The sequence below is a fragment of the Doryrhamphus excisus genome, chromosome 1 (assembly GCF_030265055.1).
Source record: "Doryrhamphus excisus isolate RoL2022-K1 chromosome 1, RoL_Dexc_1.0, whole genome shotgun sequence".
Taxonomy (NCBI): domain Eukaryota; kingdom Metazoa; phylum Chordata; class Actinopteri; order Syngnathiformes; family Syngnathidae; genus Doryrhamphus; species Doryrhamphus excisus.
Window position 1 is genome coordinate 25,748,603 of NC_080466.1, and position 24,628 is coordinate 25,773,230.

General features: G+C 45.3%; 4 protein-coding genes across 6 annotated transcripts; 1 reads left to right on the plus strand and 3 right to left on the minus strand.

Annotated features, from left to right (window-relative positions):
• Window positions 1-1,259: 1,259 nt before the first annotated feature.
• Window positions 1,260-3,476, minus strand: atf3 (activating transcription factor 3). The gene is made up of 4 exons (XM_058078752.1): window positions 3,339-3,476; window positions 2,576-2,816; window positions 2,383-2,490; window positions 1,260-2,301 (listed from the first exon to the last, which is right to left on the minus strand). Exons 2-4 carry the CDS (start codon window positions 2,813-2,815, stop codon window positions 2,023-2,025), a joined length of 627 nt encoding a protein of 208 aa, XP_057934735.1. The 5' UTR covers window position 2,816; window positions 3,339-3,476; the 3' UTR covers window positions 1,260-2,022.
• A 7,635-nt stretch (window positions 3,477-11,111) lies between these two features.
• pex3 (peroxisomal biogenesis factor 3) lies at window positions 11,112-16,992 on the minus strand. 2 transcript variants are annotated; one of them, XM_058082018.1, is made up of 12 exons: window positions 16,707-16,992; window positions 16,056-16,187; window positions 15,880-15,961; window positions 15,730-15,773; window positions 15,537-15,658; window positions 15,399-15,465; window positions 15,271-15,325; window positions 13,839-13,977; window positions 13,683-13,753; window positions 13,480-13,602; window positions 13,313-13,409; window positions 11,112-13,248 (listed from the first exon to the last, which is right to left on the minus strand). In XM_058082018.1, exons 2-12 carry the CDS (start codon window positions 16,060-16,062, stop codon window positions 13,165-13,167), a joined length of 891 nt encoding a protein of 296 aa, XP_057938001.1. In that variant the 5' UTR covers window positions 16,063-16,187; window positions 16,707-16,992; the 3' UTR covers window positions 11,112-13,164. The 2 variants fall into 2 exon arrangements, with proteins under 2 accessions (XP_057938001.1, XP_057937992.1); XM_058082009.1 differs by having other exon boundaries at window positions 11,118-13,248; window positions 16,588-16,987.
• A 39-nt stretch (window positions 16,993-17,031) lies between these two features.
• Window positions 17,032-19,183, plus strand: adat2 (adenosine deaminase tRNA specific 2). Of its 2 annotated transcripts, XM_058082038.1 has the most exons (6): window positions 17,032-17,277; window positions 17,401-17,505; window positions 17,571-17,721; window positions 17,796-17,902; window positions 17,959-18,031; window positions 18,129-19,183. In XM_058082038.1, exons 1-6 carry the CDS (start codon window positions 17,194-17,196, stop codon window positions 18,155-18,157), a joined length of 549 nt encoding a protein of 182 aa, XP_057938021.1. In that variant the 5' UTR covers window positions 17,032-17,193; the 3' UTR covers window positions 18,158-19,183. The 2 variants fall into 2 exon arrangements, with proteins under 2 accessions (XP_057938021.1, XP_057938026.1); XM_058082043.1 differs by lacking the exon at window positions 18,129-19,183 and having other exon boundaries at window positions 17,969-18,011.
• Window positions 18,687-23,780, minus strand: aig1 (androgen-induced 1 (H. sapiens)). Its single transcript, XM_058082031.1, has 6 exons — window positions 23,446-23,780; window positions 21,723-21,878; window positions 21,504-21,605; window positions 20,188-20,303; window positions 19,942-20,108; window positions 18,687-19,876 (listed from the first exon to the last, which is right to left on the minus strand). Exons 1-6 carry the CDS (start codon window positions 23,584-23,586, stop codon window positions 19,857-19,859), a joined length of 702 nt encoding a protein of 233 aa, XP_057938014.1. The 5' UTR covers window positions 23,587-23,780; the 3' UTR covers window positions 18,687-19,856.
• Between the last annotated feature and the right edge of the window lie 848 nt (window positions 23,781-24,628).

Below are 24,628 nucleotides of genomic sequence, written 5' to 3' on the forward strand. Positions count from 1 at the left end.
AACTTCCTGTTTGTGTGTCAGCAACTTGACATCATCACCAGGAAGCACGTGGTAGTTACCTTTGACCTCCACACACACACAGTGCAGAGGTAGCCGCAGGTCACATGGTGTGACAGTCCAGTTGCATCAGGCTTCTTGCTTACCTTTGCTCGTGACCGACTTGCATCATCGTCTTGTTCAACACACAGCATGACGAGGCATTGTGTGTGTGTGTGTGTTCTTTGACCTCACGCTAGCTAGTGTGTGTCAATATTTGAGCTTTCAGGAAGAGAAATGCTTGCTGCTTGGTCACGCTGATATCGAACAACGTCACTGACTGGACACTTGATTAGGAACGCCCGGCGATGCGATCAATGCAAGAATAAAGTTGTACTGACACCTTATTGAACAAATAGTAGCGGTAGAAAAAACACACACACACAATGAAATAAAGTTGAATAATAATCCAGAGAAGTAGAATAGAAAACTTGGTTGAAAAACATATGGTATACTTTGGTATTATGGTATACTATACTATGGTATATGGTACTTTATTGCTGATAAACAGCCTATTTCACTTTAACGGTTCTTTTCAATAAATTACTTTTCAAAATGCTTTTGGTCACACTCCCACTTCCTGCTTTTGCATCTTGTAGCTTGAAAGCTCATAAAACAAATAGAAAAATATAATACATAATTAAATTTATATATATATTTTGTTCAGTATTTTAAAACAATTATTTTCATTTTCTACCTCTTATCCTCACGAGGGTGGGGGTGCTGAAGCCTATCCCAGCTGTCTTCGGGCGAGAGGCGGGGTGCACCCTGGACTGGTGGCCAGCCAATCACAGGGCACATATAGACAAACAACCATTCACACTCACATTCATATCTATGAACAATTTGGAGTGGCCGATGAAGCTAACTTGTTTTTCGAATAGGGGGGGGGTGTACCCGTAGAAAACCCACACGTGCACTGGGAGAACATGCAAACTCCACACAGAGATACCCGAGGGTGGAATCGAACTCGGGGCTCCTAGCTGTGTGGCCTATGCGCTAACCACCAACATAGTTTATTTCCATACGTTATAAATCAATATTTAATTTGTGATTAATAATTGATTAAATTGAACTATTTTGCTCTAATTGTATACATACATATGTACGTGCATGTTTATATTTACGTTATGTCAATATGAAGAAACATCAGCAGTTTGTTCAATGAAAACTTTATTACACAAAGTTGAAAGAAACAAAGAAAGTCCAATAAGAAGGACAAAGTGGTCTAGGTACTGGTGCTGACCCGCTACACGTTGGCAAACAGTCATGTGACTACACAGAAACACAAACACGCAGACGCCTGCGTCTCGCACACACAATGTATAAATACACAATCTTTGGAACGCTTTATCGTTTATTGAGAGTGAGGAAGAAGAGCACATGGTCTTCATCATCCTCACAGACTGAGGCATGCTAACATCAAACCAGCTAATGAAGCCTCGCTAATACAAACAACAACAACTTGAAGTGGAAAACACACACACAACATGTGAGTTTACAGCCAGACACACAGGCGTGTGGCACACGTGTGCTAGACGTGTGGTAGACGTGTGCTAGACATGGAAGACGTAGCCTAGCCGGCCGCGGCGTCCCAAGCCGTCCTTGTGGAGAATCACGTGCCAATCAAACGACATGACTGGGAAGGTCCTGAGTGGTTAGCATTAGCATTAGCAGCATATTACGGAATAAATGAAAACTTTCAGCTTCCTGTTTGTGCCTCAGTGAACAGGGCGGTCCAAAAGTCAACGCCACCTAGTGGAAATGTCATGACCTGTATCTTCCGTCTTCTCCTTGGACATGACCAGAACAACAAAGTCCAGTTTGTCATGCAGGTGAAGGCCCGTCCAATCAGCAGCTTTGGATTCTGGGCGGGGGTGGGGGCGCGCGACGTGAGGCGAGGGGCCACCTTCCTGCGCCTGCCTAGCAGCTTCGAGGACCACCAGTCCCTCTCGGTTCTCCGCGGTGCTTCCAGAACAGTCCTGCTCAGATGGAACTGGAACACTGGATCTGGTCCAGGCTGAGGAGGGTGCCGTTGGTGGAGTCGGGGAGCAAGGTGTGGGGGTGGTGCACCTGCAAGGTGCTCTCCTTGATGTGCTGGATGAACAGGTTCCTCTCGTCCTCGGGGGTCCGCCCCTGCTGGGCCCGGACGATGCAGGTGGGCCGGTGCAGGTTGAGCATGTAGACCAGCTGCTGTTTCTGCTGCTTCAGAGCTTCGATCTGAGCCTTCAGCTCGGCGTTGACGCTCTCCAGCTTCTCAGACTCCTGCAAGACCGGCAAGATGGGGGGTCAGAAGACTGAGGGCGCTAAACCGGGACCACGAAGGTGACAGTCGGGACCACAAACCTTCTGCAGGCATTCCGTCTTCTCCTTCTTCTTGTTGCGACACTTGGCGGCGGCGATCTTGTTCCTCTCCCTCCTCCTCTTCCTCCTGTCCACCTCCTCGCCCGTCAGCTACCAAAGGTCAAAGTTCACATTTAGACATCATCACAGCGAGATGACAAAAACACAGACGGCGGCACCGCTGGCATCCACTCACCCCTCGCTTGCCGCCGGCGCCCCGGTCCGAGCACGAGCTGGCGCCATCGGAGCTGACATCGGCGCTGAGGCCGCCGCACAGACGTTTGGTCTGGATGGCGAGGCGGAGCTCGTCCTTCGCCACGGTGCTCGGGAAATTGGTGAAGTCGTCCAGTGTGAGCGAGCCCGGCGGCGACAGGCAGGGGACGAGGGCGGAGCAACTGATGTCGGCCAGCGATGGTCCCGAGTGCTGCAGCATCATCCTGGAAACATCACATGACCACGCCCCCTATTGATTATTCATCATTCGTATTATTTACAACACCATTATTAATATGTTCGAATGTTGGGAATATAAGCCTTGATGACTCATAGAATTGTTATAATAACAGTATACTAGTACTGTTCCACAGTAATATAATAATAATAATAATAATAACAGACATGAATTAAGCTAACTCAGACAACATCTTTACCAATTATACACAAACTGTACGGAACCTAACACCACTACTATTATTATTATTATTATATTCATTGGATTCCATTTTTACAACTGAATGAAAATAAATAAACAAAGGACTGGTCATGCTAAACTTAAAGTCACTTTAACTTGCCTAATTGTTTAGTGTTCGTATCATTTCGGTTCAAAAGAAGAAAAGCCGCCAGCTAACTCCAATGAATGACAGCCGACATATTAGCTTTACTCCGTCCTGTTGTCATAAAAAAAAAAGAACAGAGAAGAAAAAGAAGGAAAAGTCCAGTTTTGTTTCCAAGTTTCTTACCTGTAAGCTAGCTGGCGACAAGCGAAGAAGAAGAAGAGTTGCTTTCTTTTTCACAAGCGTAGAAGAAGAATTCTCAGCTCGGAGTCCACGCTCTCGTGTCAAGTGGCGCGTGTGGCCACTGTGTTGCATCACGCGAGGTTATAAGCAGAGCGGCAGTGGGCGGGGCTTCATGACGTCCTACGTAGGGCGGACCGAGAGAAAGAGACTGAGAGCCCGGAATGACGTCATCCTATTTATAGAAAGCTTATAGCTCGATGATGCAATGCTCTCTTCTCGACTTTCCTCTTGCCTACAACTTCCTAACTTTTTCCCACACACCAATGCGGCTCTTTTTTTTCTTCATAAAAACTTTATTGCTCCAATATTACAAAATTATTATTGTATTATTTCAACTTTATTTGACTTTATACAACAATACTTTTTATGACATGTTCATCACCTTTATGATTGTGGACTTGTCTCTATTGTCTCTACTGGCCTACAGACACCTATGTGACATATTATGGGATGTAGCACAGTGTGACTCAGCACTTGAGCCTCTGACGGTGTAGCTCATAAAGAAGAACATTCCATAAAGCTAGAACATTTATTAATATAAAAAATCAAGTGATGACAATGAGGTGAAGGTCGCTGAAAGGTCACGCTTCATCATGTGACAGGAAGTGACCACACTTATTGTGAAAAGTTAACTAGAAGGGTGACTGAAGCCTAGAAAGACGAGTTTGAGTGAGATGAAGCGATGACAAACATCCTCGTGATTACCTCCTAGAAGCTTCTAGAAGTTGCAAACGTGTTTTTAATTCTTAGCAAATTCCTGCTGACTTCCCAGGAAAGCCTCAGTGGTCGTGTGTATCCGAGATGTTCCACTCGGAGACGGTGGCGTTTCCCTGCCTGAATTCCACTTGACCAGCGAGCACGGTCCAGGAAAAGAAGGTGACGCTTGCATGGTGTGTATTAATAGACCCCCAACAAAGTGTGTGTGGGTGTTATTAATACACACTGATAGTGTGCGCTTGAATTAGCAGCGGCATCACACACAAATACATCACACACTGGGGTTCCTTCCAAGTGGACCTGTGAGGGATGGAAGTCACGACATGACACGTCGGACCACCCGTGTAGGGAATTACTGTTACTGCTAGTAATCTATTACTGTGGCCCATCCTGTCAATCTGGCACCCCAGAGTCAAGAATCTGTTCCAGGGTCAAACAGTCCCCCATCTAAAATCAATTTGATACTAAAATATCTGAAAAAAAACTAGGCTTTATGTTACAGCTGACAAAGCCAAATAGTGGAATATCTAATTATACATCTCTTTAATAATCAATTCATTTTGACAATATGCTTAGGGATATTTTTGGACACTCACATATTCAATGGTCTCCACGTGGTGTTCTAACTCATGTGGCCATCTTGTTTCATTTCTGAATGAACTTTGAGTCACGTCTTTGAGTTTCACTAGTTTGAGTTTCACTTTTTGAGTTGGCTCACTCTCGGGGAAACACTGCCCCTTGTGTTCGGACAGGGAACTGCACGCCCTGCGCCCATCCTCTTGGCAGGAGGTAGTTGGCAACGTCCTGCGGAAGGAACAAAAAAAACAATCCATGATGGCCGTAAGGCTCCTTCTCCAGGAGATTAGCATCAAGTCATGTGAGACTTGGAGAGTTCCGTCATGGGTGGATGGGTGGATGGATGGATGGATGGATGGGTGGATGGATGCATGGATGGATGGATGGATGGGTGGATGGGTGGGTGGATGGATGGGTGGATGCATGGGTGGATGGATGCGTGGATGGATGGATGGATGGATGCTGGGAGCCAACTCTTCTTTCTATTGGGTACTGGTGAACATTCTGATTTGTGGTCAGAATTCCACTCCTTCTTCCAGAACATTCCCCCTATCTTCTAATACAAACGTTGCCAGATGTGCCAATGAGTCCATAAAACGGGCACCTTCGGCCTCAGTGACCTTGCACAAGGATTTAAGTTTCACTGTGACAACACGCTGAGTCAGCTTTACGCTGTTCCCTGACGGCCAGAACAGAAAGTAACATGAAGAGTTACCATGACAACACAGCAACAGCTCCAAGGTCTGCCGCTATTATGTTGCCATTTAGCATGTGACTGAGTGACGATAGATTTTGAGGCAGCAGAGAGCTGATCTTATGTTTTTTCTGCGTCTCCATAAAGTCATGTGGAGATGATGCCATCTCTTCCGGGAAGTGTCGGCTCTTCCTATTCCTCCTCCTCCTCCTTGTCACGGGGAATCCGGGAAATGCCCCCTCGCCCCTCCCGCTCCTCAGCTGCTATTGCTCGCCCTCCTTTCCCAGCCACGCCTCCTCCTCACACACATACACATCTCTCCTTGTTATTCAGTCATCTTCCGGTAAGCGAGCCATCCAGCCATCTTAGCGCTTGGACGATTACCAGAAGAGAATTTCCGCTTTTTGTCTTCCCCTTATGGGTCACGTGACCCCCCCCCCCCCATGACATCATGTAGCTGCGCCCTAGATCCTAATCTTGAAATCAAAATCCTTTGTGCAGCAAATAAGCGGGTTGTCAGTTGCCATGGCAACAAAGTGTCAATCTTGTCAAAGGTATGTTCCTAATCCAGTGGGTGTTGACTCAACAGTCACATGAGTGCTAATTAAAAAGTCAATTAAGACGAGTCATGGCTGCTAGCGGTCAAGGGTGGCACCATCGGACATGTGACATCAGCAAGAGCATCAAAAGCATCAGCGCCACTTTGGCCTCGCAAGTTTCACGCCGAGTTAGATCACAGGAAGTGATCGGAGGTCACTTGACACTAAGAGTGTGTCCCCTTCCTGTTACAGGAAGACAAAAACAAACCAGCTGGACGTCTGGATGTCATGCAGATCTCAGGAATGGGTCAGAGGTTTTTTTTTTGGGGGGGGGGGGGGGGATTTGAATTTGTGACAAAAAAACACTGTTGTCATCACTTAAAAAAATAGGATAGGACAAAAACAATAATGGAGGACAAATGGATAATATTTACTGTTTGAATAAAAAACAAAAACAAAAACAAAAACAACATCAAACGGGTTCGGCTTATTAATTATTATCGCGCCAACGTGAACCAAACTCTTTTTTTCTGGAACCATCACGGCGTGGCTTGCTGGAAATGACCTTGCTGGGGTTTTCAGAGGTCACGTGACTGCGGCTCACAAGGACGCATAACATACCGTTATTGACGTCGGTGGCGTAACCGGGCCGCAGCCCAAAGCGCCAGGCAGACAAAAACAAAACAGTGTGGACGGGTTCTCGCATGTTGGCTAGCTCGTTAATTCCTCTTTTGATGCGGTGTACCAAGATGGCGGCGAGGCGTGACACAACCAGTTGCAACCTCGTCAAGACCCAATTTGACCCCAAAGCAATGTTTATTTATCGTTATGATATGACGACACGTCCTGATGCAATCAAATGTTTTCAGCTGAGCGCCAAGTGAGCAACATCGATGAGGTCGTCCAGCTTCTGGAACGCTGCTGCATTGGTCGAATGTCCAAGCGTCTTTGAGGAACATATGAAACCTCATGTTCGTCCTGATGCTGCGTCATCATGGAATTTCCTGAGCGAGCGACAATCAGGCAGAAAAAAAAATCCCACAATCCTCAGACAACAATGTTGTCTCTCAGGCGGGAATGAAGGCGGACAGGTTCGGGAATCTTTGAGGTTTTGTGGGTCTTGTCTGAGAGCGTGACCTATGACATTCCAAAGCAGCCGAAATGGGGACAATGTGGCTCAATCTGGGGTGTGCAAAGTGGGGGCCCGGGGCCCATTTGTGGCCCACAGCTGTTTGTTTCAATAATTTCAACCAATTTAATTTTTCAATAACAGTAAAAAGGAGTCAGTTGGAATTCAGAAGAGGACCCATGTTGGGGAAACTAGGTCGTGGAAAGAGAATAAGGTCCAAATATTATGGAAAGAAGGTCATGAGAAGGTCATTTAAGGGAAGAATAGTTGGAAACAATTCCTGTGGAAGACAGGCAGCAGAAAACTGAAACGTAGCCTCAACAACCACTTCTGGCCGCCACCCGTTAGATCCGACTAAACACTTCCTGGGTCGGGAAGTCTGGATCACAAAGTTAGAAAAAAAACTCTCTGAAAGCGAGCGTTTAGAGCAGGGGTCTCAAACTCAATTTACTTGGGGGCCACTGAAGCTCGGGTCTGGGTTAGACTGGGCCGCATCAGGTTTTCCCCCCCAAAAAAACAAAAAACGCATTTATTAAAAACAAAAAAAATTAAAAAACTTCGCTTTGGTTCCAATTTTCTACAAGAAAAGCTCTGATAAAACATTCCACTGTTCTCAAATATCTTACTTTTTATTTTTCTACACAAAATAAGATGAAAAATAAATAAACAAATCAAGAATAAAGAAAATCAATCAATCAGTAATAAATAAATAAATATCATAATAATAATAATAAAACGGCAAATAATAAAAACTTAAGAAACCACATATAGTTGGTGGGTAGACAAATTATTTTTTTCAGATTAAAATGAACAAAGCATTATTAGAGCCCTGTAGACATGACAAAACACGACTATAGTCACATTTATACTCTTTTTATTTACAACATATTGCGCAACTGCAGGGTCTTGAGACACATGCTAACTCGCAAACTAGAGAGCTAGCGACCTAAACGGTAGCCTTCAAGTTATTTCCTTTAAACTTAAATAGCCAAAAACTTACCACTTCCACACGGATAGGGAGGATAACTATTAACAGTTATTTAACCTTTAACATGAACATTAATCAAACGTAATCATTTTTTCTGGGTACATGATACCATACAGCATCCATATCAAACCTGCGCGGGCCGCACTAACATTAAACTTTCATATCAAGGCGGGGACCTCAAACTAGTGTCCTGCGGGCCACATTTGGCCCGCTGGCCGTGTGTTTGAGACCCCTGTTTTAGACAAATGCAGTGGTTGTCATCATGAACTCTGCGCGGTTTTATATGATGGAGGTCAAAGTTTGTTCAGGGACAGGGAGAGCTCACTGTTAGCCACGCCACATGAACATTAATCAAACGTAATCATTTTTTCTGGGTACATGATACCATACAGCATCCATATCAAACTTGCGCGGGCTGCACTAATATTAAACTTTCATATCAAGGCGGGGGCCCCAAACTAGTGTCCTGCGGGCCACATTTGGCCCGCGGGCCACGTGTTTGAGACCCCTGGTTTAGAGCCATCCCAAACCTTTTTCAGGGCTCACTTCCAAATCCGTAAACGTCATCATCTGAAAGGTTTAACACGACAATACAACATTTTAACGACATTTATAGGTCATAGCATAACACACATATATACGTACATACACACACATATATATACACACACACATACTTCTGAGCATATCTTTAGAAAATAGCAAAGAGGCCCCTGCATCCTTGAATTGTTGTGGATGCGGACTCCCCCCGCGCTAAATCACGGAAAGGAGTTGAAGGTGAGTTCCTGTCTGCTTTGCGTTTGAACGTTGTGTAACACGATCCCGCTCTCATTCCACCACGCTGTTTATATTTACACGTCTGTTGCTGCGGCGACGCCCCGTCACGCCCTGCGGACTTACACTGGGGAGGTGACGGATCGGAGGGAGGGGCTGAGAGCGGAAACCTCTGCCACGGGCCGCATTCCATTATGGAGACTTTCCAACCTCCGCCATAAAACAAAACAACAAAAATAATGAACTTTCATTGCGAATGAAAGACGAGCTTCGGCGGAGGACAGCGGTGGAGAAAGGCGACTTTGGGGTCGACCTTTGGGTCATCCAGCACACAAATCCTCACACGGTGGGCAGAAGAGACCAGAATGGGAATGTTTCCCAGGATTCCCAGGCCTGACTGGTACAAGGTCACGCCCTCGGTGTCTCCAAGTGTGTGTTATTTTTATCTCCTGTACAAACACACACACACACGCCCACACATCCGTGACGTAAAACGCGCCAACTTTGTCATGATAAGAATGGCTGATAACATCAGCGCCCATTGTTGCACGTTAGCATTAATGCGTTTAATAGGGATGAGAAGAATCAAGCTAGCGAAGCAGGTGACGCATCCATGACTTCAAAGTCATGTGATCCACCTGCTGATGACTCAGCACTTTCCTCCACAAGTCAACATGCCAACCTGATAGTGGCGAGGAGTTGCGGGACCGTTTGTTTATGGTCGGCGGTGACCTCGGGAGACCTCGTGTCAGCGTGCGTCTTGATGCTCCACGTTGTCATGGTGACGCAACCAGCGCAGTCATAGCATCATAGCATTTACTGTGTGCTATGATATGCTGTGATGTCGGCATGCATACATTAAACTGATGTTGATATGATCATCAGTAAACAACAAAAAGCTGATTCCATGTGTGTGTGTGTGTGTGTGTGGACCAATCACAGGGCTGAGGTGAGATGACATCACCTCAGCCTTCAGTAGTAGTGACCTCACCCTGCATCATCATGAATGCCTAATAAGGGATTTAGCCTCCAGCCAATCAGCAGAGGCTCGTGCCCGGGAGTAACGAGGCCTGACGGCAGACAGCCAATCAGCTGTTAGCTCACAGATTACACCCGCCGGTGCTGACAGGCGGTCAATAATGCATGAGCCTTCGCCGCCGTTACAGTAAACGTCCTACCGGCCGGGTGGCACACGCACGCATTCACGCGAGGGGGGGGGGATTACTAGAGAGGAGGGAATTAAACGGTGAGAAATCAGAGACGGCGGGATGATGTCAGCGCCGTGTGTTTGGACCTTCTGCCCGTAGCTGTGAGTCACCGCGCTGACAGCAACTTAACACCACAAGATGCTCTTCCATCTTCCATCCAAGCAGGATGGAAATAGCAAATATAAAAGACGTGTTTTAGCTAGTTTGGCCATAAAAGAATAAATAACATCGAGAGAAACACTTTGGATGCTCCACATGACAAGTGGAATCTGTCACAGCCACCTGGAACATTCCAAAGGTGAAGGGGCGTGGCTAACAGTGAGCTCTCCCTGTCCCTGAACAAACTTTGACCTCCATCATATAAAACCGCGCAGGAGTTTATGACAACCACTGCATTTGTCTAAAACAGGGGTCTCAAGCACGCGGCCAGCGGGCCAAATGTGGCCCGCAGGACACTAGTTTGAGGCCCCGGCCTTGATATGAAAGTTTAATGTTCGTGCGGCCCGCGCAAGTTTGATATGGATGCTGTATGGTATCATGTACCCAGAAAAAAGGATTACGTTTGATTAATGTTCATGTTAAAGGTTAAATAACTGTTAATAGTTATCCTCCCTATCCGTGTGGAAGTGGTAAGTTTTTGGCTATTTAAGTTTAAAGGAAATAACTTGAAGGCTAGCGTTAGGCCGCTAGCTCTCTAGTTTGCGAGTTAGCATGTGTCTCAAGACCCTGCAGTTGCGCAATATGTTGTAAATAAAAAGAGTATAAATGTGACTATAGTCGTGTTTTGTCATGTCTACAGGGCTCTAATAATGCTTTGTTCATTTTAATCTGAAAAAAAAATTGTCTACCCACCAACTATATGTGGTTTCTTAAGTTTTTATTATTTGCCGTTTTATTATTATTATTATTATTATTATATTTATTTATTTCTGATTGATTGATTTTCTTTATTCTTGATTTGTTTATTTATTTTTCATCTTATTTTGTGCAGAAAAATAAAAATGAAGATATTTGAGAACAGTGGAATGTTTTATCAGAGCTTTTATTGTAGAAAATCGGCACCAAAGCACTGAAAAAGTTTGTATATTTTTCTGTTTTTAATAAATACGTTTTTTTTTTTTTTTAGGAAAACCTGATGCAGCCGAGCCTTGCCCAGACCCTAGCTCCAGTGGCCCCCAGGTAAATTGAGTTTGAGACCCCTGGTCTAAAAGGTGTGGACATATGCAGTACTTCACATTGCCACAAATATTGGATGAGACTGTGTAGTTTCATGGAACCAGAGCAAGAACGCCAACGTTGCTACAATGTAGAGTAGACACAGCTTGAATCACCCCCAGAGTAAATTCACCCTCCCTTCTAAATGCCCCAACACACAACCATTCAAGGCTAACAAGAGCGAGGACACCCCAAAGTGAAAATGGGCCAGATTTGGGCCCCAAAGAGGATTTCCCACCCTGGGAATGGGGATGAAGTGTCATACATCGTCATCCTAGTCGCTGGAAGTTCAACATGGCACCTGCTGGCAAATTATTCTAGGCTAAGAAGAAAATTAGCTAATTCAACTGCAAATAATATACATATATTATAATATATTAATAGAATAATATTCAGACATTATTCCCATATTATTTCAACTTAATTCTCCTAACATTAAAATGTTTTCCGTGACCTAATGTGCCAACCGTCCATCAATTTTCTAAGACGCTAATGCTAGCAGTGTTAGCAGGACCTATATCATTTAAACCCGCGCCTTCTGGCAACATGGCCGCCATGTCATCATGACTGGCACGTGTTGGGAAGAAAACATTTCCTGAATGGAAAAAGTGTCAAATGGAATATTTGATGAGGTGACTGACAGACGACCACGTGCCCGTGCTGAGCGTTTAATTGATGACGTCATGTAAAGACATGATGACGTCATGTAAAGCTCAAATTGTGTGGAAATAAGGTGCAGGGGTTGTATTTTCCATCAAGTAAAAAAAAAAAAGATTTCCACACAATGACTGACTTTAATTAGGGCATATAACATATTTCCATTTTGTCACATGGATAGAAGAACAAGCGTCTGCTTGTGACGTCACCCTGAGTCAGCATTTTCGCCATGCGTCGCCACACATACAATCTATTGACACAGCAGCGCCCCCCGATGGCAGAGCGCAGCCACACATTCTTATTATCGAATATTTGAGACCCAAAGGAAGTAAAAGAGAACCACCAAAAGGTGTTTTATTAGGCCACACATGGAACATGATGGACCTCTGCAACTTTCCCAGTCAGCTGACACAATTAGAACGAGAGCCGGACTAGATGACGTCAGCAGAAACCGTCTCGGGGAATGTTTGAGATAAAAAGTCAAAGGAGATAAAGTGAGATTTGACTCATCTAATTGATTAATAGGACTTGTGGGGATTTCTTTTCTACTTTCAAGCGTCATGAGGAGGAGGACGGGTTAGGCCGGTGAATGTGCGACGCCTGCTGGACAACAAGGAGAACTTCATGTTTAAATCCATCTCCACCATGGCGTCTTGTTTGTTTTGTTTTATACATATGTATCTACTTTGGAGACGCATACATTTGGATTTTCATTACTAGTACTGTTCCACAAGTAAAAGAATTTAAAATGAAGAAAATATATTTAATGTATAATGTATTTTAGAAAATCATATTTCACTATATAAAAAAAAAAAAAAAATCTGATCCGATTTAGAGAAAAACATGTTGTGAGGTGAGGTGAGGAGCTGGAATGATTCAGATCCAAACCAGATTAGACAATTATCAGCAGTGTAAAGGTAACATGACAACTGCTGTTTAACATGTTTCACTTTATTATCGCTGTTAAAAAGTGATTGATGTGGAGGTCTGTGCTCGTTAATAAGGATCAGATGATGTGATGTACGCGTGCACGTGGACGCGTACGTGACGTACGCATGCATGTGCTTGTTCCAGTTGTTTTAACTGGCTTCATTGGTCTTCCTGCTTGTCCGTGTTGGGAAGCGGTGTCCGGGAAAAGTCAACACGATGGCGGCTGAGCGTCCCACTTACCTCCCGCCTCTGCGTGGGGGCAATAAAAACACACCGCCCGGTTCACTTTGCTCCCGTCCGAGTACAGCACAGGAATTGTAGTAAGGACAGTTTTCTTTCCGTCTACTTCTGCAACTCCTGCGGTGTGCTGAAGCTCTCGTAGACGTTGGCGGCAAACTCCTTCACGCGGTCGTTCATCAGCAGGTCCTGAAAGACAACGCCATCCGTCTTTGTCTGCGTGGCTAAGGAAGATGATAAACGCCATTCCTACCTGAACAAAGTGACCTGGCGTCTCGCTGCAGATTGTGTTGATCTGACCGTTGATGATGGGAATGATCTTCGCCAGCGGAAGACTGACAGCAGACAGACTGCAGACGCGTACACTTTAATGCACACTTAAAAACATATACTATACCGACTAAAGCGCTAGCTGCTCACCTGTCAGGGCCGCAGCTGGAGGCGGAGTCACCGGGGGGCGGGCGGAAGAACTCGGCCAGGTTGTCAAGGAGACGAGAGAAGCCCCGCTGCAGGCAGGCGTTTAAAACAACGATGAAGTCTGGACTGGAGCCGCAATACAAGGAAGATGTTAGCGTGGAGAAAACACGGGATCTGAGGTGGGGGAGGGGCACAACATGGCTGACCTGTCCAACATGTCTCTGGTCTCGTTTAACAGGCGGATGGTAAGGATGTCGTTCTCAGTCAGACCGCACGCCTGCGCAACACGCACAAGGTTAAAGGATGCCATTGTTTGACGGCATTCCTTATGTTCGGACGCATGCATGTGTGTGAGTGCTGACCTGGTCGGCGAGTGCGTTTTCGTCGTCTGCCATCATGTACCAGGACAGCGGTCGCTCAGAAGCGGCCTCCACCTCTGCTCGGATCCAACAGAACTGCTGCTCCAACTCCAACAGACTGAGACTTTGCTTCAAGGACACCCTGAACACAGCACAATGGGTTCGAGTAGAGGCATGGCTTTGGAATCTTTCAACCAATCAACAGTCGGTCATGCCTGAGCCCACTCCAGATTTCTTTTTTTGCATCTTAGTCAAACTTAAATGTTTCGGATTAAAGAAATGTCAATATTAATCAATGACATACTTATTCTTAAATGGGGACCTATTGTGCTTTTTCCACTTTTCTGACCAAAAAATGTAGTTAGAATGTTGTATTCTAGTGTTGATCCATGCCAAAGTTTCAGATAATGAGGTTGGAGGAGCCTACTCTTTCATCCAAAGTAAGTCAGGGGTCTCCAGCCAGTGGATCGTGAGCTGCCAGTAGCTCCTAAACACTTGTCATATGACTTTGTGATTTTTTTTTATTATTTAAACTCTATACAAACTCTACACAACGACATTATTTCCCCTCATATTATTAAGTTCATTATTGTAAAATTGCGACTTCTCATATGTATGAGATTTTTCCTCTTAATATTTACATTAAATCATCCATTTTCTACCACTTATCCTCACGAGGGTTGTGGGGGGTGCTGGAGCCTATCACATCTGTCTTTGGGCAAGAGGCGGGGTACACCCTGGACTGGTGGCCAGCCAATCACAGGGCACATATAGACAAACAACCATTCACACTCACATTCATACCTATGGACAATTTGGAGTGGCCAATTAACTTAGCATGTTTTTGGAATGTGGGAGGAAACCGGAGTACCCGGAGAAAACCTATGCATGCACGGGGAGAACATGCAAACTCCACACAGAGTTGGCCGATGGTGGGATTGAACCCGGGTCTATATTTACATTCATTCATTCATTCATTTTCTACCGCTTTTCCTCACGAGGGTCGCGGGGGTGCTGGAGCCTATCCCAGCTGTCTTCGGGCAAGAGGCGGGGTACACCCTGGACTGGTGGCCAGCCAATCACAGGGCACATATAGCCAAACAACCATTCACACTCACATTCATACCTATGGACAATTTGGAGTTGCCAATTAACCTAGCATGTTTTTGGAATGTGGGAGGAAACCGGAGTACCCGGAGAAAACCCACGCATGCACGGGGAGAACATGCAAACTCCACACAGAGATGGCTGAGGGTGGAATTGAACCCGGGTCTATATTTACATTCAATCGTAAAATTATTATTTTACCCCATTTCAACTTTCGTCTTGTAAATGTTCTCCTTGTTATCATGACTTTATGCTCAAAATCTTTTCACTTTCCTCCCATCTTATAGAGTTGTCATAACAGTAAGGGGTTACAAGTTTTTGTTCCTACCCTTCCAGAGAGTTCCGCACAGCTTTCTTGACAACTGTAATCAGCTGTGTCAAGCCTGAGAAGGCAGAGAGACATCACTCAAAAATAAGTGAGAAACAAGAAAGCTTATCAAGGTGGTCGTGTCATACCGTCTCCAAGGAGATGTTGGATGCTGGACAAGTACTGCTGCTGGACTTCCGCAGGAGCCTGAGGAGACTGACAAGCACAGACACAAACACATTCATGCACCGGCGGTGCTTCCAGGAAGCTCTGAGCACGCTTCTCACCGGCGGGGGCTTGCCCACAGAGTTGTCCAGGTACAGGTAACCTCCGATGATGTTGAGCTGGACCCTCAGCAGAACCACCAGCATGCAGGTGCTGTACACGGCCACGATGGTGCGGGTGAAGCCTGCGCAAGATGAAGATTCAGCCATCAGGGACGTGAAGACAGAACATGAGATGGGAGAACAGGAAACTCACTCATGATTTTTAAGTCTTCCCAGATCTCCACTTTATTGGATGGTCTGTGAGGGAGGCACAGGACACGTGGACATTTCTACTGTGTCTCCATAGCCGTCAATTGTTTGCAAGACCGTGTTCCATCACTGAGATGGAACCAGAGGAACTCACCTGGTCTTCAGGATGGATGTGAGACTTTCAGAGTTGAGCTGGTTGATGATGGCTTCTCTCAGAGGAGGCAACATGGACACGACTGTAACACATCAGTGACCACGTCTTTCTTTTTCTTATTTTCATTACTTTCACAATTAAACGTGGACCACCGTGACAACAGGTGGAGGCCTCACCCGTCATGTTGCATGTCCTCTGGTTGCTCTCAAAGTGGAACTGGCGTCTGGCTAGAGCGATGTACTCGGTTGCCTCCTTCTCTTGGAGCTCTCGGATCTTTGCCTGGGCATATTTACCCAGGAAGTACACACCTGGTAAAGGAAGAAAATAGTGGAAGTTAGCTTTAATTGGCAACTTCAAAGTAATATTTCTTACAATTATCAGCTACTTAATGATTAAAAAAACCAATAATGTACAGGAGTTATACTGTTCTGTGGAGTTATCTGTCTATGTTATAAACCATGCTATCCAGTAGTTCCTACAACCACTGTACTTTACCAAAGTTCATTCGATTTTTAGACAATTTAAGGATCTCGATAACATGGTCTACATTGAGTTCAGGAAAAACACACACTGTTATAGGCTATACACTACAACAACAAACACTATTTGGATGTATTCTTCAAACCGTAATTAGGAGGCAATGAAACCACAAAATAATGTGAACTTATTCCATAGTCTACTAGCATCAGCAGACAAGCTAACAGCTACCTCCAACTACAGCTCCGGTTACAATAAATTTCCTTTTGTGACGCTTCACAAAATTCCAGACAGACGAGAACATCCTCGGACAGCGAGGAATGTATTAGGGTGAAAAAAAGAGTCCGTACATTTATCTTTGAGCCAAGTTTGTCACAAACATGTCTGCTCAATAGTTTGAAGTCATTAGCTAATCCCTGCCACCATGCTAGCTGTCAAAAGCATGTCACTCAAGACCAGCAATATGTACAGCAAGGGTTCCGGTTAGCATTTTCAAAACAAAAGCCACAAAACCACCACAAAATAAATCAGAATTAATTGTGTGGTGAATGTTTTGATTTACAAATACTACACTGGAACAAAATGTAAATGCATTGTATCAACAAGAAGAACATCCATCACTTTTCTGAACTACATTGTCAGCGCAAGGGTAGCGGGAGCCTGTCGCGAGGAGGAACATCCGGTTAGATAACCGGATACAGGTCCGTCGGATATTATCTTCCCCTACAATTACACATTAGAACTAGCATCACGAGTAATATATTAGCGACTTTCACATTTTTACATCAAACTTTACGAATACTATGCGGTTGATTAGTCTCCTGTAGCGAGTTTGCCATGGACACAGACGACGACCGTAGAGCTTTTTTTCGTCCGACTGACGAGGACATTAAAAAGTGGATGGGCAGTGCTTTTGAGATGGTCAGGCATGACTTAAATCTGCTAAATGTAGTTTATACATTAAGCTAAATAATCAAGATTGCATTGACTTTGGTTGTATGGCGAGCGTTATGTAGTACATGTATTTGTGATGTTTGTGTGCAGGCTAAGGAGGCCCTGGACAATGGAGAAGTTCCAGTTGGATGTTTGATGGTCTACAAGGATGAAGTGGTGGGGAAGGGAAGGAACGAGGTGAACGAGACCAAAAATGTAAGAGGAGAAATAAGTCTAAACCCACCCCATCCAAGCTCTTTGTGACTAATATGTGTGTTTAGGCAACTCGCCATGCAGAGATGGTGGCCCTGGACCAGGTGCTGGACTGGTGTGGCCATAAGAACCAGAACGTGAGGAGTGTGTGTGAGCAGACCGTGTTGTACGTCACCGTGGAGCCGTGCATCATGTGTGCTGCTGCTCTACGTCTCATGAGTATGCTTGTGGATCATTCCTGATGCTCCCAGACACCTGCACAGTGCCATCAGTCTTCTTTGACCCCCCTGCAGACGTTCCCATGGTGGTGTATGGCTGCAGGAACGAGCGCTTTGGAGGCTGCGCTTCAGTCCTGGATATCTCCTCTGCAGACCTGCCTCAGACTGGAACATCCTTCATGGTGTGTGTGTGTGTCCCACATCTCTAATTCAAGTTTATGCCCATATATGTGAACAGTGTGTTGCAGGCCACAGAGCAGAAGAAGCTGTGGAGATGTTGAAGATGTTCTACAAGCAGCAGAACCCAAATGGTGATGGCAGAACTCTTGTTCCCTTTCACACTTTTGTACTTGTGTGTATAAAGCCACCAACATTTTGAGGTAATGTATTTTCTTTTGTCTCTTTCAGCGCCTAATCCCAAAACCAGAAAGGAGTGAGCCGGATTTTAATGTAAATATTTTTTTCTCCATGTGTGGACATATGGAGAAGCTGACTGCACACTGACGTGGTCATTCATGGAGCTTCCAGCAGGGGGAGCTGCAGATGAGCGTTTTTCTTTTGTTGAAAATATTCCTTCTCGAGCATCTTGATGAAATGTAATGATAGTAATATAATATGAAATATTTGATAGACGTTGTTTTGATGGACATTTATTGAAATATTTTTTTAATGTCATGAACATGTATGTGACATTTGGACACCCAACAAAAGGCTGAGGTGAAATGCCCCTCTGCTCACAGCATGAAAATATGTTAATTTATGCAGAGCGGAATATTGGAGTGTTTGAATATGTCACCTCAGAGCGGAGGTGGAGACGTGCCAATGAACACACACACAAGCTGCAAAGTGCTAATTAACAGTGTTGATTTCAGAATGTAAGATGTCACACCGCGTAAAGGCGAGAGAACAGGAAAGTAAAGCAGCTAACTGAGTACAGACAGGAAGGATCCAAAGACCGCGGCTGACTTCAACTTAACACAAAGCAACTTTATTTATGTGTATTGTTCCAAGAAAGTTGATGTTGACCCGTTTGGTAAAAGCTTCCATAAATATCAAAAGCTGACCAGTTGTGATCAGATAAATATTGTTTATGTGCGGAGTTCATCATGTTTGTTTCCTTGTCATTCCTTGTGTTGTCACTTTAAACAAAGTTTGTAGTCTGTGCAGCATTACATGAGGAATAATCACAAGAATACTAGAAGGAATAAGGAGGACAGCAATAATGACATTTGAAAATCCCTCATCCAGGTCAATAATGTGACGTATGACTCAATGTGGTTTGTTGCAAATTTGACCTTACTAGTGAACTTTGACCTAAGACCTTCCCTGAAGTTGAGTAAGACCAAGAAGGTATCTGGTATGGTAAAGAAGCCACAGACATGAGTGCCACAGACAAAGGCTGTGTCTCAAATGGAAACGAGTGTACCGTGTAGACTGCATACTTAGTTCACATTTTAATGTGAATTGAAACTAGTCCAGTTAGTCCCTCCCCTTGCGTTACCCAGACAAGATGGCGACTACTGAGGGTGCCAAGTGTCTATCGCTGCAATTTGAGTATTTTGAGTGCACCATCTGTGTACTGACAATCAGGGAGGAGTGCTGCCAGAAATTCGGGGACTTGTGAAAAAAAAAAAAAAATCACATAGGGTCCCTCCTACTTTTGAATTTTCCCGCTCATACTGCATTTTGCGTTCTTAAGTGTGAATGCATTTATGCACTGAAAAGACTAAGTGTTAAGTACACAATTGTACATGTATGCACTCAAGACAAACCAAAGCATTCCGATGGCCACTTCCCGTCAGTGTGCAATGACAGTCATGGATTCGGGACAGCAAATCTCACACTCAGGAACTACGTCCACAGTGTACACTGTGTACACAGTATACTTACCCAAGGGTACTGATGGAAGTATTCCATTTGAGACTTGTCTATTGCACGTTAAGAAGAGAAAAGGCAAATGTCCGCCACCATTTAGTTTGTTGACATGTCCCTCACGTTTGTGGAAGAAGGTGAAAGGTAACAGCATCTTGCAAATCCACCGAGGGTGTCCTTGTGCTGTCCAGGTGGGCGGGGCTTGACCCGTCCCCACATGTGCTGCAGAGCCCTACTGCGATGCCCACCTGCACTCCAGAAGTTTCACTCACCTTTGACCTTTTCTGGGAGGGAAAGAAGTAGGTTTTAGGGGGACTTCCTGTCCATGCAGGCGTGTGCGTGTGCGTACCCGTGTGTGGCTGGGACCAGACGTAGCTGTTGAGGATCTCTCCGAGGACATAGAAGACGCAAATAACGGCGGTGAGGACACTGAAGAAGAGGACGCGGGCCAGCGGCGTGATGTGCTCCAAGACCGGGTAGACCCAAACGCCAGTCACATGGTGGACCCAGCAAGTCCTGCACGGGAACCACGGCTTCAGCAGAACTGGCAGAGCGCATGCAAAGTAACATTGGACATGTGGAGCGATGGTTCTACCAGAGGATGTAGCCCACGCCGAAGCAGCCCACGGCCGCAAGACCACATGATCTTCCCGGGTAGCGATGGTGGGTGGTCCGCATCTCGATGATGATGAAGGGCAACACTGTAGTATGCTGGAGGAGCAAAAGGTTGGCCAATAAGTGAAGGTTGAGATGATTGAGATTAAATGCTAGCTTTCCCTGCCATCATTATACTGTACCCCCCCGCAGCACACTTTCAGCACGTGTGGACTTCTAGATCTTTCTGCCCGTTGCCCCTCCCTCACCTTCATCACCACTCCCCCTGCCTGCCCCCCCACTTGAGGTCTGCAGCTTGGCACAGGGAGCCATGTTTTTGTCTCTCTTTTTTGCCGTTTTACAGAATGTGCTGCGGGTCAATAAAAAAAAAAAAGCCGTGGCCCACAAAGTGAGCCCAGGCTGCATTTTGGACACCCCTGCCATGCACACTCCACTCTCCGCTTTTTATCAGCTCCTCCTGTTGGCTTTCTGCCATGTTTACTTATTTCATCGATGTGTTGCAGCTTGTCGCTCTGCATTTTGCAGGTGTGGATCCATTGTGTTAGCAACGTACGTTATGATTGGCTGATTCATCTGAACGTTTCTATGTATATATGTAATGAAACAAAAGGTGAAGAAAGTCAAATAAAGTGGACTTCATTGTTTCTGCATGTGACCTCTGGTGGAAGTCTGGACACCCGACCTAACCATTCGGTCTGGAATGAGGTTGCTTTAACGAGCGCTGACATCATCTCACGCCCGGCAGTGAGGACATTTCGCTCCTTTCAAGGATTAACAAGACAAAAGGTGCCGAAAAAATTAAGCACAACGGTTCAAACAGTTTTTTTCCATATTGAAGTATTGCGTTCCTCTCTGTGACATCACGCAGCCCATCCTTCCTCCAATGGGAATAATCAGGCGGTTGCCACGGCAGCCAGTACAAACACTCAACATCGATACCATGGAATACCGCTAAATATTTACACACGCTTGCAGGTTGGCGGTGTTCTGATTGTTTTGGTCCTTGGCGAGAGCGCCGTAGCAACCACTTGTTGCATCACCTACTGGAGAGCAGGCAGGCACACACGCACGTGCACGTGCACGTGCACAGGCTGTCTGCCCTCAGTGTTCTGCTAACAGGAAGTCAGCAGAAAGCTTTCTGCCACTTTTTGATGCAGGGTTGGGGGTGTTGTGTAAACATCAGTGTGTGTATGTCTGCCGGTGCCATCAGTAGGTGGCGCTGGTCTAGTCATATAGCTTTGGAAAAGCAGGGGTTTTATTGGCAGGTCTGTTGCCCCCAGCAACGGAGGCACTCACCATGCCATGGTTGAGCCACTGAGGGACGAAGTTGTCGAGTAGCTTGGGGTAGATTAGCTCTCGGTCGTACAGGTAGAGACTCCAGAAGGTGAACACCACAAACTGAAGGCACAGATGGGGAAAAAGACAGAAGATAAAGAAGATGATAATAAAACAATTCACAAGAGATCCTTTCCCAAGCTGTTCTGTGTGTGTTTGTGTGTGCATCCATGAGCTCACCGCTCCAACGGGAAACGCCAGGACGGCCATCAACCAATCCCTGAGGCCAATCAGCTTCCTTAACTGCCTCTCCTGCTCACCGTTGTCTCCTCCTTTCGTCAACAAACTGGAGATGTCAATCAGCACACACAAGGAGAAAAACACCGCCTGGATCACCTGCACAAGCAAAATATCGCAGACAGCCGTCAGCATCATACAAGCACAATAACCGCACAAGCACAATCCGACTGTACATGCAGAAGCGATAGCTTTGCTATCATTATTCTGGGATGGGATGCAGGGGATACAGGGGATGCACTTGCCTACTCCCACTGGGAGTGTCACATGTCTTGCAAAGGCTGCAATGTTCCAGCCGCATCCACAGATGAAGTGTGTTATCAAATCCTGGAAGCAATAGGTGTATGTCCTATGTGAAGCTTGCCCGCTACACAAATGATGAATTTCAGTGAGCGTTCAGAGCGTGAAGAGTTACTCCATCCTTCAGCGCAAACGATCCATACAGTTCGGAAGCAAGCGGATGTGCAGCACAAACACTCACTGGCCACTTCATTAGGTACACAATGTAATGAGATCAAGGTTGATGCAAGAGTTACACTGTTGGATCTCATTAGATTGTGCAAGTGTACCAAAGGTGGATTTTATGTTGTTGAAATATGTGAAGGCTCCAGACGTCCCAGGTGTGTTGTGCGCCTCAGGGCCTGTTAAACGATCATTAACACATCATCAAGAACAAGCAGCTCATGTAGCAAATATGACACTAAAGGAAAAATGTGTGAAAAGTAACTTTAGAAAATCTCTGCGCCGCTGTCAGCATTAAGTCATGGAAGGGGGTGAAGATCGAAAACAATAGTTGTTTTGTTGATGTGTTGTCTCTGTGCTGATTGTGTTTGCTGTCCCGTGAATGCACACTCTTGTCCATCTAATAGGGCGTGTTGATTGCAAAATCTAATTGTACAACATTTGTAAATTGTACATTTATCTAGTTTAATGTTGACACCTACTATTGTTACACTGACTAGCTATAGCATACAGTATATGGAACTAGCTATAACATACAGTATATGGAACTAGCTATAGCATACAGTATATTAAACTAGTTACAGCATACAGTATATGGAACTAGTTACAGCATACAGTATATGGAATTAGCTATAGCATACAGTATATGGAGCTAGCTATAGCATACAGTATATTGAACTAGTTATAGCACACAGTATATGGAACTAGCTATAGTATACAGTATATTAAACTAGTTATAGCATACAGTATATGGAATTAGCTATAGCATACAGTATATGGAGCTAGCTATAGCATACAGTATATGGAGCTAGCTATTGCATACAGTATATTGAACTAGCTATAGCATACAGTATATGGAGCTAGCTAGAGCATACAGTATATGGATCACAGTGATGCACGAGGGAGAAGACGAAGCGGGACTGGCATGCTAAGCTAGCTAACGCTTTCAGTGGGATCAGAGCCGAGTGGGCGGCGCGTTGGTGACATTCTGCCCCACAACACTTGCTGGGGTTCGGCTGACCAGCACCCCCAACGCGGTCTAAGGTACGCACGAAAAAGCTCCTTTGGCCATTTGCGAACAGGGCGAAGAAGTAAGCGCGACACAAACATAACTTTCATCGACTAAAACGGAACAAAGTAAAGGATGATAAGATAGCCACATTAAGCTATCGCATCGCCTTTTGTCGCCTGAGCCGAGCCTCACCAGGTCGATGAAGGTCAGAAACTTCCAGCTGCCTCCATAGGTTTGGTGAGCCGGCATGTCCAGAGCCTTGTAGTGGCAGAGGATGGAGAAGTAGGACAGAAGGATGGCGATACGAAGAACCTGAGAGGGAATGAGCGCCATGATGTTCCCCTTTTAGCCCTCAATTTCAGCTGCTTTTGTCGTTTTTCTGCTGCTTTCTGTCTGATTCTGCTTTTTTTACACAAAGAGGACTACGTCGGATGACTGTCTCCTTGCTTGTCTTTGACGATCCCGTGCCCCACCCTGTCTCCTGCCCCCCCGTGTGCCGGTTGTAATGACGAGCCGTGCGTTCTAGCTGATTTGAGCCACCTAGCGCCACTGCGCATGCGTAAACAAGGAGCCCTGTTTGATGTTCTTTTATCTTCCGTGTTGTGACGACGATGACGATGATGATGATGGGGCTGATCATGCTGGTGGGGGAGCTCCTCTCTACAAATAGTACTAATCATTAAGAATACACATACATAAACATTAAGCTATCTATCAGCAGCTATCTATTTAGCTACCCCCAAAACATTGTTTAAAATCAGCACAGTTCTTGCTTTGGAGTGGCCAATTGTTAACTGGCCCCTGTCAGTCCATTAGAGTTGAAATGTGTGTGGGTCCAAATGTTGACATTTGTGGACACGGTGGGGCGGAACCAAAACTCGAGACTTCCAGGGGCTCATCCGACACAGCAGGCTGTAACTTCCCTCGGGAAGTCAAGTGGAAGCCACATTGCTGTCGACAGAAGAGAAGAAGAAGAGAACAGCGTCCTCGGAGACAGAAACCTCCGGGACACTTCTTCACCAAATAACATTTCTATTTCATTAAAGTGGCTTATTTGACCAGCGATGATGTCATAATGCTATTGTGCGCGCGTATATTGACAACAAAGAGCACGGAGATTAGAGCCTCTCATAGAGAAGGAGAGGAACAGAGACTTCAAAACAACTTTATTTAAAAACACAGTGAAGGCGAGAGATGGTGAAGTCGATTATTTGGGGTTTGGAAGCCTTTAGTGGAAAACATACCACAGTGATTGGACTGGACGTTCTCCTAAAATAACAGAGAATCCTGGGAGAAGCTGGATGTGATTTGTGTGCAAGTCTGGAAGTTTCCCATTGTGGAAATAAGTCTGCCTTACCAGGAAGTCAATTTGTCT

Coding starts and splice junctions, on each gene's coding strand:
- atf3 (XM_058078752.1), bottom strand. CDS start 2,815: ATGATGCTGCAGCACTCGGGACCATCGCTGGCCGACATCAGTTGCTCC. Junction 2,491..2,575: donor GCGCCGGCGGCAAGCGAGGG/GTGAGTGGATGC, acceptor GACCTTTGGTAG/CTGACGGGCGAGGAGGTGGA. Junction 2,302..2,382: donor AGACGGAATGCCTGCAGAAG/GTTTGTGGTCCC, acceptor CCGGTCTTGCAG/GAGTCTGAGAAGCTGGAGAG.
- pex3 (XM_058082009.1), bottom strand. CDS start 16,660: ATGTTCTCGTCTGTCTGGAATTTTGTGAAGCGTCACAAAAGGAAATTT. Junction 15,659..15,729: donor GGAAGACTTAAAAATCATGA/GTGAGTTTCCTG, acceptor CATCTTGCGCAG/GCTTCACCCGCACCATCGTG. Junction 15,466..15,536: donor CTGTGGGCAAGCCCCCGCCG/GTGAGAAGCGTG, acceptor TGTGCTTGTCAG/TCTCCTCAGGCTCCTGCGGA.
- adat2 (XM_058082038.1), top strand. CDS start 17,194: ATGGACACAGACGACGACCGTAGAGCTTTTTTTCGTCCGACTGACGAG. Junction 17,278..17,400: donor TGGGCAGTGCTTTTGAGATG/GTCAGGCATGAC, acceptor GTTTGTGTGCAG/GCTAAGGAGGCCCTGGACAA. Junction 17,903..17,958: donor AGACTGGAACATCCTTCATG/GTGTGTGTGTGT, acceptor ATATGTGAACAG/TGTGTTGCAGGCCACAGAGC.
- aig1 (XM_058082031.1), bottom strand. CDS start 23,586: ATGGCGCTCATTCCCTCTCAGGTTCTTCGTATCGCCATCCTTCTGTCC. Junction 20,304..21,503: donor AGTGGCTCAACCATGGCATG/GTGAGTGCCTCC, acceptor TTGCTCCTCCAG/CATACTACAGTGTTGCCCTT. Junction 20,109..20,187: donor GGCGTGGGCTACATCCTCTG/GTAGAACCATCG, acceptor GTTCCCGTGCAG/GACTTGCTGGGTCCACCATG.